This window comes from Penicillium riverlandense (assembly GCF_028828495.1).
Source record: "Penicillium riverlandense strain IBT 135883 chromosome Unknown utg000002l_segment0_segment0, whole genome shotgun sequence".
In the NCBI taxonomy this organism is placed as follows: Eukaryota; Fungi; Ascomycota; class Eurotiomycetes; order Eurotiales; family Aspergillaceae; genus Penicillium; species Penicillium riverlandense.
Window position 1 is genome coordinate 2,194,159 of NW_026643195.1, and position 12,416 is coordinate 2,206,574.

A 12,416-nucleotide genomic window follows, 5' to 3' on the forward strand; every position below is an offset into this window, starting at 1 on the left:
TTCGGTTGTTTTACACAAATGGAAACAAAAATGGGATTCGGAGCGTACGCATTCTGCCTGGCATTAATATGGCTATTGCAGGTAATTCTCCCTGCCTATAACTAATTAAGGTGAATTGACCACAAACCACAATAAAAACAGTGTCTATATAGGGCCATAACATCACCTCTGCGTCGCATCCCAGGCCCATTTTTCACTACCTTCACACGGCTACCCTTGAAATTAGCAACCATAAGCGGCCAACAGCTTTACTACATCCATCGACTTCACCAAGAATATGGTCAGATTGTGCGCATTGGTCCAGACGAAGTGGCGGTGTCCTCTTTAGCCGATTTTAAGGAGATCCACCGTGTGGGTTCGGGGTTCATCAAGGGTGAGTGGTATACACAGGTTACGAATGGCCGACTGGGGATCTTCGCCATGCGAGATACAAAAATGCATGCCCAGCGTAGGAGGCTTTTCGCCAAGCCCTTCTCCAAGTCGGATCTTCGACGGACTTGGGAGCCTATTGTAAGGGCTAAGGTTCAGTTGGCGGTCTCTCAGATTGTAAACGAACTCCAAGACAACGGCGTGTCCGACATCCTGAAATGGGCTACTCTCATGGCAACAGATGTCAGCACGCATTTGATGTTTGGAGAGTCTTTCGAAATGCTGCGCGTGGGAGAGGTATGGAGCGTATTCAGTGGGGAAAAGACGTTACAGGCTAATGAATCGACAGAAAAATGAGTACATTCAGACCCTGGAGTCTGCTATGATGGGGAGCGGACTCAGTGTGGAACTCCCCTTGCTCAGAACAATTGGCCGATTTGTCCCATCCGAGTCATTTCGGAGGCTATTCAGGGCGGGGGATTACCTCTTCGAATATGGAAAATTAGCAGTTACCAACGGCCGCCAAAAGGGTGATTCCACCCGCAATATCTTTTCGGGTATAATCAGTGAGAGTGAAAAGAACGAGGCAACGTTGACTGATGAAGATGTGGCCATGGAAGCCGGGAACTTGATCATGGCCGGATCTGATACCACGGCAGTCACGCTAACGTACCTAATATGGGCAGTTCTATCGCAACCAGCACTACGCTCACAGCTTGAAAGTGAGTTAGCTAACTTGAGTGACGACTACCTGGATACAGACCTCGAGACACTTTCGTTACTCAATGCGACCATTATGGAAACTCTGAGGTTATATGGCGCCGCCCCCGGATCTCTTCCTCGATCTGTCCCACAGGGAGGTGTCACTTTTTCCCAGTATTATCTACCACACGGGACGACTGTGACCACGCAGAGCTACACAATGCACCGTGACCCAAATATCTTTTCCAACCCAGAGAAATTTGACCCTACACGCTGGCTGCAAACGGATCACGAGGTCTCTGATGAAGTCAAAATTGCTTTCTCGCCTTTTGGTACTGGTTCTCGTGGCTGTCTTGGTATACACCTCTCGTGGATGGAGCTGCGGCTTGCAGCGGCTGAATTTTTCCGCCGGTGTGGTAACGTTCGGCTGGCACCAAGTGTGAACAAAGACGGCATGAAGCCAGTTCACTACTTTCTTATTGCACCTTCTGCCCATAAATGTGAAGTGGTCATGGATGTATAGTTAGTATGTGGGCATAGGTGATTCAAACTTTATATTAAGAAATGGAGCACAACTTCCATAAAATCATTGAATTCATTCGGCTTGCAGTCGTAACTCCCATTGTAATTTCCGGGAAATCCAACGAAAGTCTACGAAGCAGCCCCTTAAAGCTGTCGTAGAAGACAACTTTAAGCAGGGGGAAGAGCAAGGCGCTCAGGGTTCCAGGTCCCCTTGTTCCACACCCATTCCGAGATGCCAGTAATTTGCTCCCCCTTTTGGAAGTAGACCCTCATGTTGATATTATTTCCACCACCCCAGCTGAGGCAAGACATTTCGGTTCCCGGAATGCAGTTAACGTGGAAATTACCGTCGTTCCACCTCTTCCCATCGAAAGTCATTTCGAGGAGGCGGTTGGACGTAGCATAGAACAGACGAATTCCCACCTTATCTGATCCAATCATAAAGCTGGTACAAGCCATAGCAGTTCGAGGAAACACGTCTGGAAGATTGAACATCCCGCTATACCAGCCCCTGTTGTTATCGTAGCATTTTCAATAATGCCATCGTTCATGTCTTGAAAGTAAACACTGAGAGACATCAGCTAATATCCCCTTCTATTCGCTTAGACGACGCATACCGAATAGACATGTCCGACATCTTGAAAGACGTGCAGCAAATTTCTGTACCTGGCATGGCAGTACCCAGACTTTGCATCTTCTTCCAACCAGCCTTGTCATCTGCAAGACAGACATCGGTCAGTTACATCTATACTTACACTCAGGAGAAACTTACTATCATAACCGAACTCCTGAATGCTATTATCCGGCATTTGACAGTAGGCTCGGAGCATCATATCCTGTCCCTCCAGGTAGCAAGCAGCAAGCTTTGAGTAAGGCGCAACCGTAATTTTGCTTTTGCCCATGCTACCCTCGTACCATTTATTGCCATCATCGCAAGCGACCTCTTTCAAAATATTATCCACGGACAGATAATACACACGAAACTTCAGTGAATTAATCTCTGTTGTAGATTCTTTGCGATGATATTTCAGAAAGGCGACAAACTCACCATCTTCGGTTCTTTCGTGGCACAGCATATAGGAGAACTAAGTTTCGCGGTGGCAATTGAATCCTTATCTGTTCCCTTCGTCCATCCATCATCGTATAGAGTTTCACGGATTTTGCCTGATACATCTTGCATATAGGCACGCAATTGTGCGCCCGATTTGCAGGGCGCAATATCGGTCCCTATTTGAAAGATCAGTCAGTGCTTGAGGGATGTCAGGAGAGGATCCTACTGAAAGCAATTTCATGTGCCCCCTTATGAGACATCGAGACTGAAGTGGAAAGAGTACTGATGAGAGATAGGCTGAGGATGCTAAACAGCCTTGATCGATTATCAAGAAGATTTGGCAGTGGGCTGCTTGGCTTTATATGCTGATCATCCCGAATCTATATACACTTATTCTTCATATTGGCACCCTCTTGCCAACAAATATTCCAGCCATAAAACCGGCCACGGTAGTTGTGCAGACTTGTTGAGATCCAATCCGCTAGCACTGTAGGTCTTACATACGCTTCCAGATATTCCGCATCGAGCCACTTGTATGCCAATGGGCTCAATCCTCTGGATATCATGGTGGTGGTTGTTGTTGCACCAAGAGCACTGGCGATTTTGATTTCAGCGTGCTATGGTGTAATAGTAGACTTGTGGCGAATGCTTCCATGTATTCCAAAGTATCGCCAGATTATATTTTCAATATTAAAAGTGCTCGTCCCTAAAGGAATGGGAGTTACATTTAAATCCCAACGTGGGGTGCCTAGCTATCTTGTTTGCCGCGGATAACCTTAACACCAAATTATCCTTTTGAGGCCCAGGGAAATACATGCGGACTTGTTTGTGCATAGGAATTTTGTCGAATCATATTGATTCCAGCTTCCTGGCCAGCTATGCAGTGTTGCTGATGAGTTAGGTATGTGATCTACCAGCGAGAAATGCCTGTTGCCCAGCAGAAAATCAAGATATTGAGGTTTATTATTTGATCCACTACATTGTTTGCGGATTTACCAAGGATAAGTCCCGTTCTTGTGGACAAATAACCCGACACTGTCATCCCTCTTTCCCAGAATAATGTCCATGATCAACTTCCCAGAGACCAACGGGTCACCAGCAGCACCCCCAGCGCTGACCGCCGCTTCACTTTCTCCTCTCAATCGCGACCTCACCAATCCGGGACAGACAGCAAAAACTCGAATATTATCTGCCGACAGCCTTTTATGCATCTGAAGAGTCATCATGTTCAGGGCAGCTTTGCTCATTCGGTACTCATCCCAAAGAGATTGGTAAAGAGGACCATTCGGATCCGCTGCCATCCCCAATGAGCCCAGGCCGCTAGAAATTTGGATCAGATATGGTCGGCCTGATTTCAGTAGAAGGGGCACAAATGCTTCGGATACGAGCATGGCGCCGAAGACATTAATGTCAAATATAGTTTTTAGTTTATCGCGACCGCTTTCACTTGGAGCTGCAGTTCCCGCATTGCTGATGAAGATGTCAACATGTCCAAAGTCCCTGTCGATTTCATTCACTGCCGCAGAAATTGATGATTCGGATGTAACATCGATTTGGAGGAGAGAAAGTGTTCCCCGAATGCCGCTGGCTTGGATTTCGGATAGAGCCTTTTTTCCCTTGTCGAGATCCCGACAGCCCATGACTACATGATAGTCCGCATGAGAAGCAATAACTTGGGTTGTGGCATAACCTATCCCGGAGTTGGCGCCTGAAAATATTGAGCATCAGACCAACTCCTCTCGATCCATTATGAAATCTTACCAGTAATAAGAATGATCGATTTAGACATGTCGTTAATTGAGCAAAGTTTGCGCCAATTTGTCTTTTTATCAATGATGAGAACAGTTTATACAATCTGCGACAACCGAGTGATGGCGCAATCAGTTAGAGATGGATCGAGAATTCGATGAGGTAGAAACAGCCGCCTACAGCGCTTTAATGCCCATCGTCGACAGTATAAGTCAGCCATTATTTCCTATGTCCGAGTGTACGAAAGTTGGAGTAAAGCGTAAATACCTAGAAGTTGAGTGGCAAATCCTGACTTGTAACGGAGATAAATAATCTTATCGCCGCCATGATCGCGTTGGAGACGACATCAAAGGTGGAGTTGGATGTGCCAGGCTCGCTATTCAAAATGACCTTCCCATCCATTTACCTAGAAAGGAGCTGTATATCCTCAATTTAGCGTACTGAATATATATATTTTCTGAATGCCGCACGGCACAAATGCATGCCAAGCTTCGATCTGCGATGCATCCAGGATCGTTCCCAAACCACGTTATCCACTGGCTGTTGATGTGTGTACTGGATTTCGTTTGCAATTTCCCCCGGAATAGATAGATCGTTCCTCGGATTATAGCATCTATCCTTAGCGTGTCCATGCGACTAGTGCTGCCCCTTGAAGCACCGGAACTGAAATGCAGAGAAAGTCCGCCGGTACATAGTGGGAACAAAGTCCGTTCCTGTCAAGGAATCATTGTGGAAGATCTGAAGGTTAAGGTATTCCCATGTTTCATCCGTTTGTGTTCCAGCATGGCCGAAATTGGACTCGGGCTAGTAATAGCCGAATATTAAGCCACAGTTGCAGTCGCGGGATTCTGGTCTGCTGCGTGTATAACAGCTGAGCTCCAACTGACCTGCAGGTCTAACCGTATTGGAGAGGATCTGTTATGGGATCCGAGCCTCGGCAATAGCAGGAATAAGATAGGGGAAATGCGCTTGTTCCGTTGATGAGACACGCAGTGCAAGTGAGGATGACTTAATGCGAACTACTGTTCGTAGACGTAAGAAGCCGCAAAATTTGGATCATTTATGTATTGACCAGAGACAATGTGTGTCTTGTATGTCCCGGGCTGCTGCATATTTAATATGAGGCAGAGACTCAGCTGCACTGGACTCAGAGACCACAGTCTCCATGCCATGCACGATTGCAACTATGCATTGTTACTATATGCTGCATCCTCTCGGCTGCGGGAGGAGAAGGACAAGTTATTATTGATGAATATCGGCTAATTGACAATCCAGCATCTTGTCTGCCCCCACTGTAACTTCCATTAAATATCACACTACAATGTGCTCAGACTAGGTAGCTAGCAAGTTCAAAATGGCCGGATAACAACTCCGAAAAATAAGCCTAGGTTGCATCCCGTTGTATCCTTGTCATGACTCCAGGCACACGACCCGTCTTGCAAGGGGCTTAGCTCGGGTTTCACTCTCACATGGAGTTACGAGAATATCGTGGGTACTACTGCGGCACGAGTCATCCCTTGATAGATCAGGCCAGTTTTCAAGTGGCCCGACCGAAGTCGAAGGAGTTCCGCCCCTGCAAGGCTGGTTCCTGAAGTGACCGACACCCATTTTTTCTTTATAATGCGCCAATTGCAGATCTGATTCATGCATACGTGTTGTCGATCCCGCACGCCCATGTTTCGCCTGATCTGTGCATGTGGGTCTGTTGGCGAGGAGCTGAGCTTCGTAGCCAATCAAGGGGTTGATGCAACAACAATGTATCTTTATTTTGGCGCTTGAATTATGCGACTAGGAACTCGACGGGCTACGGTATGGACAGAGGTGTAACATATAAAGGAAGAGCAGTCGCGCTATCGTTGACTCCGGGGAATTGGTTGTTTCTTCGGTATAATTTTATCTCACCATGTTTTTTTCACCTAATGCCCTCGTGGCAACAGTACTCGGATCATTGCTAATAGCCCGCGGCACTTTGGCTGATGATCCAACGCAAAGAGCCGAAACTGCTCTATCCACCCTCCAGAAATGGTACAATTCCACGAGTGGCCTCTGGGATACCTGCGGATGGTGGAATGGTGCCAACTGTATGACGGTCATAGCGGACCTAGCTGCAGTTGATTCGTCTGTGATGAACACGGCGACCCATGTTTTCAAAAACACCTTTCAGGTCGCGCCGAGATCAAACCCCAATCCTAGTTCTCAGAACACGCGCATCTCAAGGCGTTCGAGGCGTGTCATTTCCAATGCTGCTAGCAGCAGTGTCTCGCAATGGCTGGATGGGGCGAACGATGACGACGGGTGGTGGGCCCTTGCATGGATTGCTGCATACGATGTCACAAACGAGCCGAGCTATCTGGAGCTAGCGGAGGGAATATTCTCGAGCCTGGTACGCAGTTATTTCCCTGCATAGACTCAATTCCTATGCAACATCCTTGAAGAATATACTAAATCGAGTGCAGAGCTCAAACTGGGGCACTAACTGCGGCAACGGCGGCATTTACTGGAGTACCACCTCCAACTATGTCAACTCTATTACAAATGAGCTCTTCCTGTCAATTGCAGCGCACTTGGCCAACCGTGTGCCTGCAAACAAAGACCAATATATTGACTGGGCGCAAAAGCAATGGAACTGGTTTGCTGCCCAAGGCTTTGTCAACAAAAATGGAACCATCAATGATGGACTTACAAGCAGCTGTCAGAACAATGGTCAGACCATGTAAGTCTAGCTAAAAAGTTATTTCGGTTTTTTTCAAAGTCTGACATTGCTACCCAGATGGTCATATAACCAAGGAGTTGTACTCGGCGGCCTCGTGGAGCTGAACAAGGCTGCCCCGAATAGCTCCTATCTCAACTCAGCCAGCAGAATTGCGACGGCTGCTATCAAAACACTCGCTGATTCCAACATGGTCATCCATGAAACATGTGAGCCTAACAGCTGTGAGCCTAACGGCACTCAGTTCAAGGGAATATTTATCCGGAACCTGCAGATGCTACAGAGCGTGGCGCCAAACAGCCTGTACAAACAAGTTATCGATAGCTGTGCGAACAGTATTTCGGAGAACGACCAGAACTCGCAAAAGCAATTTGGTGTGGACTGGTCTGGCCCAGTCACGTCGGTGGACGCATCGACTCACAGTTCAGCCATGGATGCACTCGTCGCCGCGATCTCTTTTTGATGTTTTCATTCGCCAATCCCTATATGGTTTGTCTGAAATGTTTACGGAGGGAGTTTTTTTCGTTCCGGTTTGCATGCACATGAATTTGTCTTGATGTATATACTTTTCACTTTATGACTTGACGGGAGCAAAGTCCGCATGGATATGACTATCTAGAACCTGACTCTCCTAATAAGCCCCGCTTCGTGGTGTCCAAGTTGGTTGGGGCGCTGGGTCTGGCCGTATGTAGCCAGACCGAATGATGGAAATCGGCACCAGATCCAACCCTCCCAACCTTGCGCCTTGTTTGTCTTGGGCCCAGATGGTGAGTGCAATATAATTGTCTCCCTGATGGTTGAGAATCCCTTCTGGAACAGGGAAGGATGTCTGAGGGCCAATATTATTGACTATGTGCTAGTCAGTAAACGTCCAGCGTAGTATTGTAAATCTCTTCTTCAAGAACCTACTGTATTTCCCAAATTGGTAGCCATTGACAAAGAGCTGACATCGATAGTTGCGTCCGATATCGTAACCGTTGATAGTTTCGACGGAAGAGCCATTAAAGGTAAAGCTCATGGGCACATCCCATCCGTCCGGGATCTCAAGTCGGAAACTTGTCGTGTAAAACCCGATTCCAGCTTGCAAAACGCCATCCGTTATGGGATTTGAAGCCTTCCAATTGGCATCCGGTGGCTTTGGATAGTGGTATCCTTGCCTTTCCGCATACATGGCACCTTCGTTGAGCGGACCACGGACCAGATCTTTATATTGCTCGCCGCCAAGATTTCCCGCCAGCCTCCAGGAGACATCAGATTGATCATGGCCAGACAAGCCATAATTTAAGATACCTTTGGGAAATTTTATCACATCGGTTCCTGGAGCTTCCTCGTCCTGACCCATGTTGTCAATTAAGATTGACAGAACGTATAAGTTGTCGACAGACAGGGTCTTTGGAATCGATACATTGTGAACAATGGTTTGATCAGATGCAGACCCGGTCCATGAACCCAGGAACGTATTGTTCAGCCAGACGGAATGTCCAAATCCCGTGCCGCCGGATACATTCAACCAGAGGTCAGATTCGTGCCCATTAGCAACAAAATGGCCACGGTAGATCAGAGAACCTGTGTGATATCCATAATCCATGGCATATAAATTCATGGGTGTACTCAGCTCTCGTGGGTTGTGGGTCCAATCTTTGGTGCAGGTTGTCCAGGCTGAATCGTTGTACGACGCTTGAATCTCAGGCAAGGAGTTAATATACTTCCAGTTCAGGCCTGACAGGTTGGGAATTTGAATATTGGGAGGCTGAAAGGGAACGTTCCCCGACAGTTTTCCAATGTCAGTTTTTGAGACTGCAAGCCTTTCACCATTGAAAATGATTCCATTCAAGTTCTTTGCTGGAGTTGAGATAACCTCGATCTCCGTGGTCGCATTGACATCGCCGGTAAGTCTGAGCTGCTCATCGACCAGCTCTGCAGTGCGAAGTAGATAGCCAGCCTTCACAACAGCTAGACCCTTGGATGGAGATGAGAAATTCCCGATCGGTGCTGGGCCTGGCAACTCCAGAACCCAGTAGTTGTAAGCGTCATTCCGCCACAGAAGCAGTATCTCAAGACCACCTAGTCGAATGACACGACGTTTTGGTGCGACCTGCCATTGTACTACCCATGCAGGCCCCCTTTTGTCGACTGTGACGTCGTCTCCTTCGACCAAGATCGGTGTCTCAAGATGACCCGAGAGAGCGAACTCATGTATTTCGTCTGCACCACCGTAGAGGACTAGGATACGTGCGGGCCCAAATCCACGAGCCCACGTGAATATTTCTGCAGAGGAATAGATCAAATTGATGCCGTCCATATCATAATCTGTGACATGGAACTTCGAATCACGGCCGTTAAGCGACAGGCTTCCTCCGAGCTGAGGAATAGTCACGTTTCCGATGCTGATCGGGACTGTAATCTTATACTGGGTACTGTTGACAGAGCTGAAATCGGCGTGCCGAATCACATAGAAGTTCGTCTCTGTGCCATTTCCATTGAGTGGAGTTACCGCGATCGTGTCTGGAACACCGTAAGATCCATTGACTCCAAGGGCAGGTGTTGCCGTCAAATAGGCAGAAGAAACTTTCAGGAAATTGGCTTGCAGCTTTTCCTCGCTGTACTTCTCACGCCAAATGGCCCTTTCTTCAGTCAAAGCTGCGCCGTAATCGTAGGACGTGTAACCGTTCATGTATCCAAGATTGCCCCAGTTGGTGCCACCATACGTCTAGTTTTCCGCGTGAGATTCATCAATCCTCAACAATCGAATTGTTTTAGCTTACCATATAGATGTTGAAGATCTTCACACCAAAACTGTAATTGTTTTTGTATACGACCCGGATAGCCTCTTCGTTGATCAACTCACCACACAATTCCTCGGCCACTCCACCCCTGTAATTATTATTAGCAAGGAAGATTCGTAATCGTGACCCACTGGTTTACATACCATCCCTCTCCTGATCCGCCCTGAAACTCGGCAATCGCGAATGGGGTGCTTGGGCTCTCTTCCTGGTGAATCATCTGCCAAGTGTGCGGAAATTCGTAAGTTGGCCACACGCTGGGATTTGCACCTTATTCATTGGTGTCAGCCGTGGACAGCCTCATGGTGATTTCGATGGTTGGAGATGCAATAATATACTCACAATCGTACCGCATTGGATATGCGTCGATTCCATAAATATCCGCTGCCCCCAGTCCTGATCCAGGAGCCCAGTACCCCTTGACTTCGTTGTCATTTACAATCAAGGGAACTGTTATTCCGGTATCAAGGAGCTGGTTCTCCACGAAGGCCATATATTCTCGATTCATTTCAGTCGGAAAGTCCGTGACTCCAGGCCAAGTCGAAAACTCGTTTTCCGGCTGCACCATTATCACTGGTCCTCCATGTGTTATTTGGGCTTTTTCGATTATATGACCAATTGTGGACATGTAATTCGCCGTTTTATTCAGATACCCGGGGCTGTACGACCGGATCGTCGCTTCGGTTCGCAAAACCCATCCCGGGATTCCTCCTCCAGAGGTTTCCGCGTTGATATATGGACCCGGACGTGCAATGAGATAGATCCCTGCTTGTGTAGCGGCGCGGAAAAACTCTTCGAGACTCCAAATTCCATCGACCACGACGTGGCCTGGATTAGCCTCGATCAGGCCCCAGTCCACGTAAAATGAGACGCCTGTGAATCCCATGCTTTTGATCTTTTGAAAGACATCGAGCCAGAGGCCTGGCACTGGGAGTCGGAAGGGATGAAACTCGCCGGAATAGATCATGATTCGTTCCCCACGAATCAACAAGGAGTGCTTATCCCATGTTACCTATAGAAATGACTACTTGTTAGGTGAATTGCAAGACCTAGTAACAAGACGGGATATTTAAAACCAGCTTTTGTAGGCCATTTCCTTCTGTGGGGAGCTGACTTGAACGTGTCTCACTGGATCCCCAAACCAATGCTGTAGGCAATGAAAATATCCCCAGCCATATAGGGACAAAGAACAACATTTTCGGAAGCAGCATATTGAAATTCTAATGCCACCAATTGAATTCGGACCGACTTCTTTTGGAAAAAGATATCAATTGAATAGACAAGCACTGTGAGGAGGGTCTTTTGCAGCTCGTTTATCTTCCGGTCCAACCCCGCATCATAATTACTCCTCCGCAAAAGAGGCTTGCCTAGCAGGTCCCTTGGCTTGAAATGCAAGCACATGATTGAAGGAAAATATCTAACCTAAATTTAGCTACCGGTTTTACGGTAAAAAAAATATCCTCGGTTTCTAGTCCCTAAGCAAGAAAGGGAGGCAGCTGCAACATTGCTAACAGATCAGCCTAAACAAGAAGTAAGCTTCCTTATTTCTCCGGGTTTTCGCCGAATGGAATCGGTTGCCCATTACATCATCGCGGAATCATAACCCAACCCCCCACTATCGGTAGATGCCAATCGTTTTTAGTAAACCATCCCTTAACACACCAGATATCTGAAGCCTCAATTTTCCAAAGAAATGGCAGCCCATATAAAGCCTGTCATTCTACACGCCCATGCGACGGGCCCGAATCCGATCAAGGTGGCGATTGCCTTGGAGTCACTGAAAGTTCCCTACACAATCAAGATGTGGGATTTCGGCGATGACCCAAACACCGGCGTCAAGGGAACTGCGTTTCTGAAAATCAACGAAAATGGCCGAGTGCCGGCTCTGGAAGACCCAAATACGGGAGTTGTCTCATGGGAATCCGGGGCTTGTATGAATTACATACGCCGAGTGTATGACAATGGGAACACAATTGGTCCCCCTGGTGAGTCGGCACAGGATCTGGTAGATTTCGAGAAATGGGAGTATTTCTTGTTATCGACGTTAGGTCCAATGACGGGTCAGACAAATTGGTTCCGGTTGGTATATCCTTCCTTACGTGCGGCTTATTTTTTTCCGACTGATTGCTTTAGACACTATAACTCGCAGAAGAACGATGACGCCCTCCAGCGCTATACTGCTCAGACTTATCGATGTTATGATGTTCTGGAAAAACAGCTGGACAAGTCTAGGGGTCAAAGCATTATTCCGGGCCGAATCACGGCTGTCGATTACCACTTTGAACCTTGGGTTAGACAACATTCATTTGCTGGACTTTCTCTGGAGAAGTATCCTATGATCAAAGGATGGTTGGACTTGATGGGAACTCGGGAGGAAGTCCAGGAGGCTTATCTCAAAATCAAGAATGCTAAATGAGAAAAGCGGTGATTAGTTGACAACGAGTAAGGGGTATTTATTTGGGTACTACGAAGACAGAATGGATGATCGGATACATCAGGACACTTGTGTGGCTTAGCAGTTGACAATTGT

At 47.3% G+C, this 12,416-nt stretch overlaps 6 protein-coding genes across 6 annotated transcripts; 3 read left to right on the top strand and 3 right to left on the bottom strand.

The window, feature by feature from the left end:
• Nucleotides 1–435: 435 nt before the first annotated feature.
• On the top strand, nt 436–1,594 carry N7474_003187 (cytochrome P450; the record flags this gene model as incomplete). Its single annotated transcript, XM_057194602.1, has 2 exons — nt 436–666; nt 719–1,594. The coding sequence occupies 2 exons, from the start codon at nt 436–438 to the stop codon at nt 1,592–1,594; spliced, it is 1,107 nt and encodes a 368-aa protein (XP_057055957.1).
• A 167-nt stretch (nt 1,595–1,761) lies between these two features.
• fleA (fucose-specific lectin FleA) lies at nt 1,762–2,904 on the bottom strand (the record flags this gene model as incomplete). The annotated part of the gene is made up of 6 exons (XM_057194603.1): nt 1,762–2,021; nt 2,099–2,160; nt 2,211–2,310; nt 2,366–2,576; nt 2,642–2,820; nt 2,871–2,904. The coding sequence occupies 6 exons, from the start codon at nt 2,902–2,904 to the stop codon at nt 1,762–1,764; spliced, it is 846 nt and encodes a 281-aa protein (XP_057055958.1).
• Nucleotides 2,905–3,636: 732 nt separating this feature from the next.
• Nucleotides 3,637–4,433, bottom strand: N7474_003189 (putative short chain dehydrogenase/reductase; the record flags this gene model as incomplete). Its single annotated transcript, XM_057194604.1, has 2 exons — nt 3,637–4,352; nt 4,406–4,433. 2 exons carry the CDS (start codon nt 4,431–4,433, stop codon nt 3,637–3,639), a joined length of 744 nt encoding a protein of 247 aa, XP_057055959.1.
• A 1,863-nt stretch (nt 4,434–6,296) lies between these two features.
• On the top strand, nt 6,297–7,566 carry N7474_003190 (putative glycosyl hydrolase; the record flags this gene model as incomplete). The annotated part of the gene is made up of 3 exons (XM_057194605.1): nt 6,297–6,776; nt 6,850–7,106; nt 7,164–7,566. 3 exons carry the CDS (start codon nt 6,297–6,299, stop codon nt 7,564–7,566), a joined length of 1,140 nt encoding a protein of 379 aa, XP_057055960.1.
• A 168-nt stretch (nt 7,567–7,734) lies between these two features.
• N7474_003191 (glycoside hydrolase family 35 protein) lies at nt 7,735–10,853 on the bottom strand (the record flags this gene model as incomplete). Its single annotated transcript, XM_057194606.1, has 5 exons — nt 7,735–7,952; nt 8,013–9,813; nt 9,869–9,977; nt 10,033–10,156; nt 10,229–10,853. 5 exons carry the CDS (start codon nt 10,851–10,853, stop codon nt 7,735–7,737), a joined length of 2,877 nt encoding a protein of 958 aa, XP_057055961.1.
• Nucleotides 10,854–11,579: 726 nt separating this feature from the next.
• Nucleotides 11,580–12,302, top strand: N7474_003192 (glutathione S-transferase family protein; the record flags this gene model as incomplete). The annotated part of the gene is made up of 2 exons (XM_057194607.1): nt 11,580–11,965; nt 12,020–12,302. The coding sequence occupies 2 exons, from the start codon at nt 11,580–11,582 to the stop codon at nt 12,300–12,302; spliced, it is 669 nt and encodes a 222-aa protein (XP_057055962.1).
• Between the last annotated feature and the right edge of the window lie 114 nt (nt 12,303–12,416).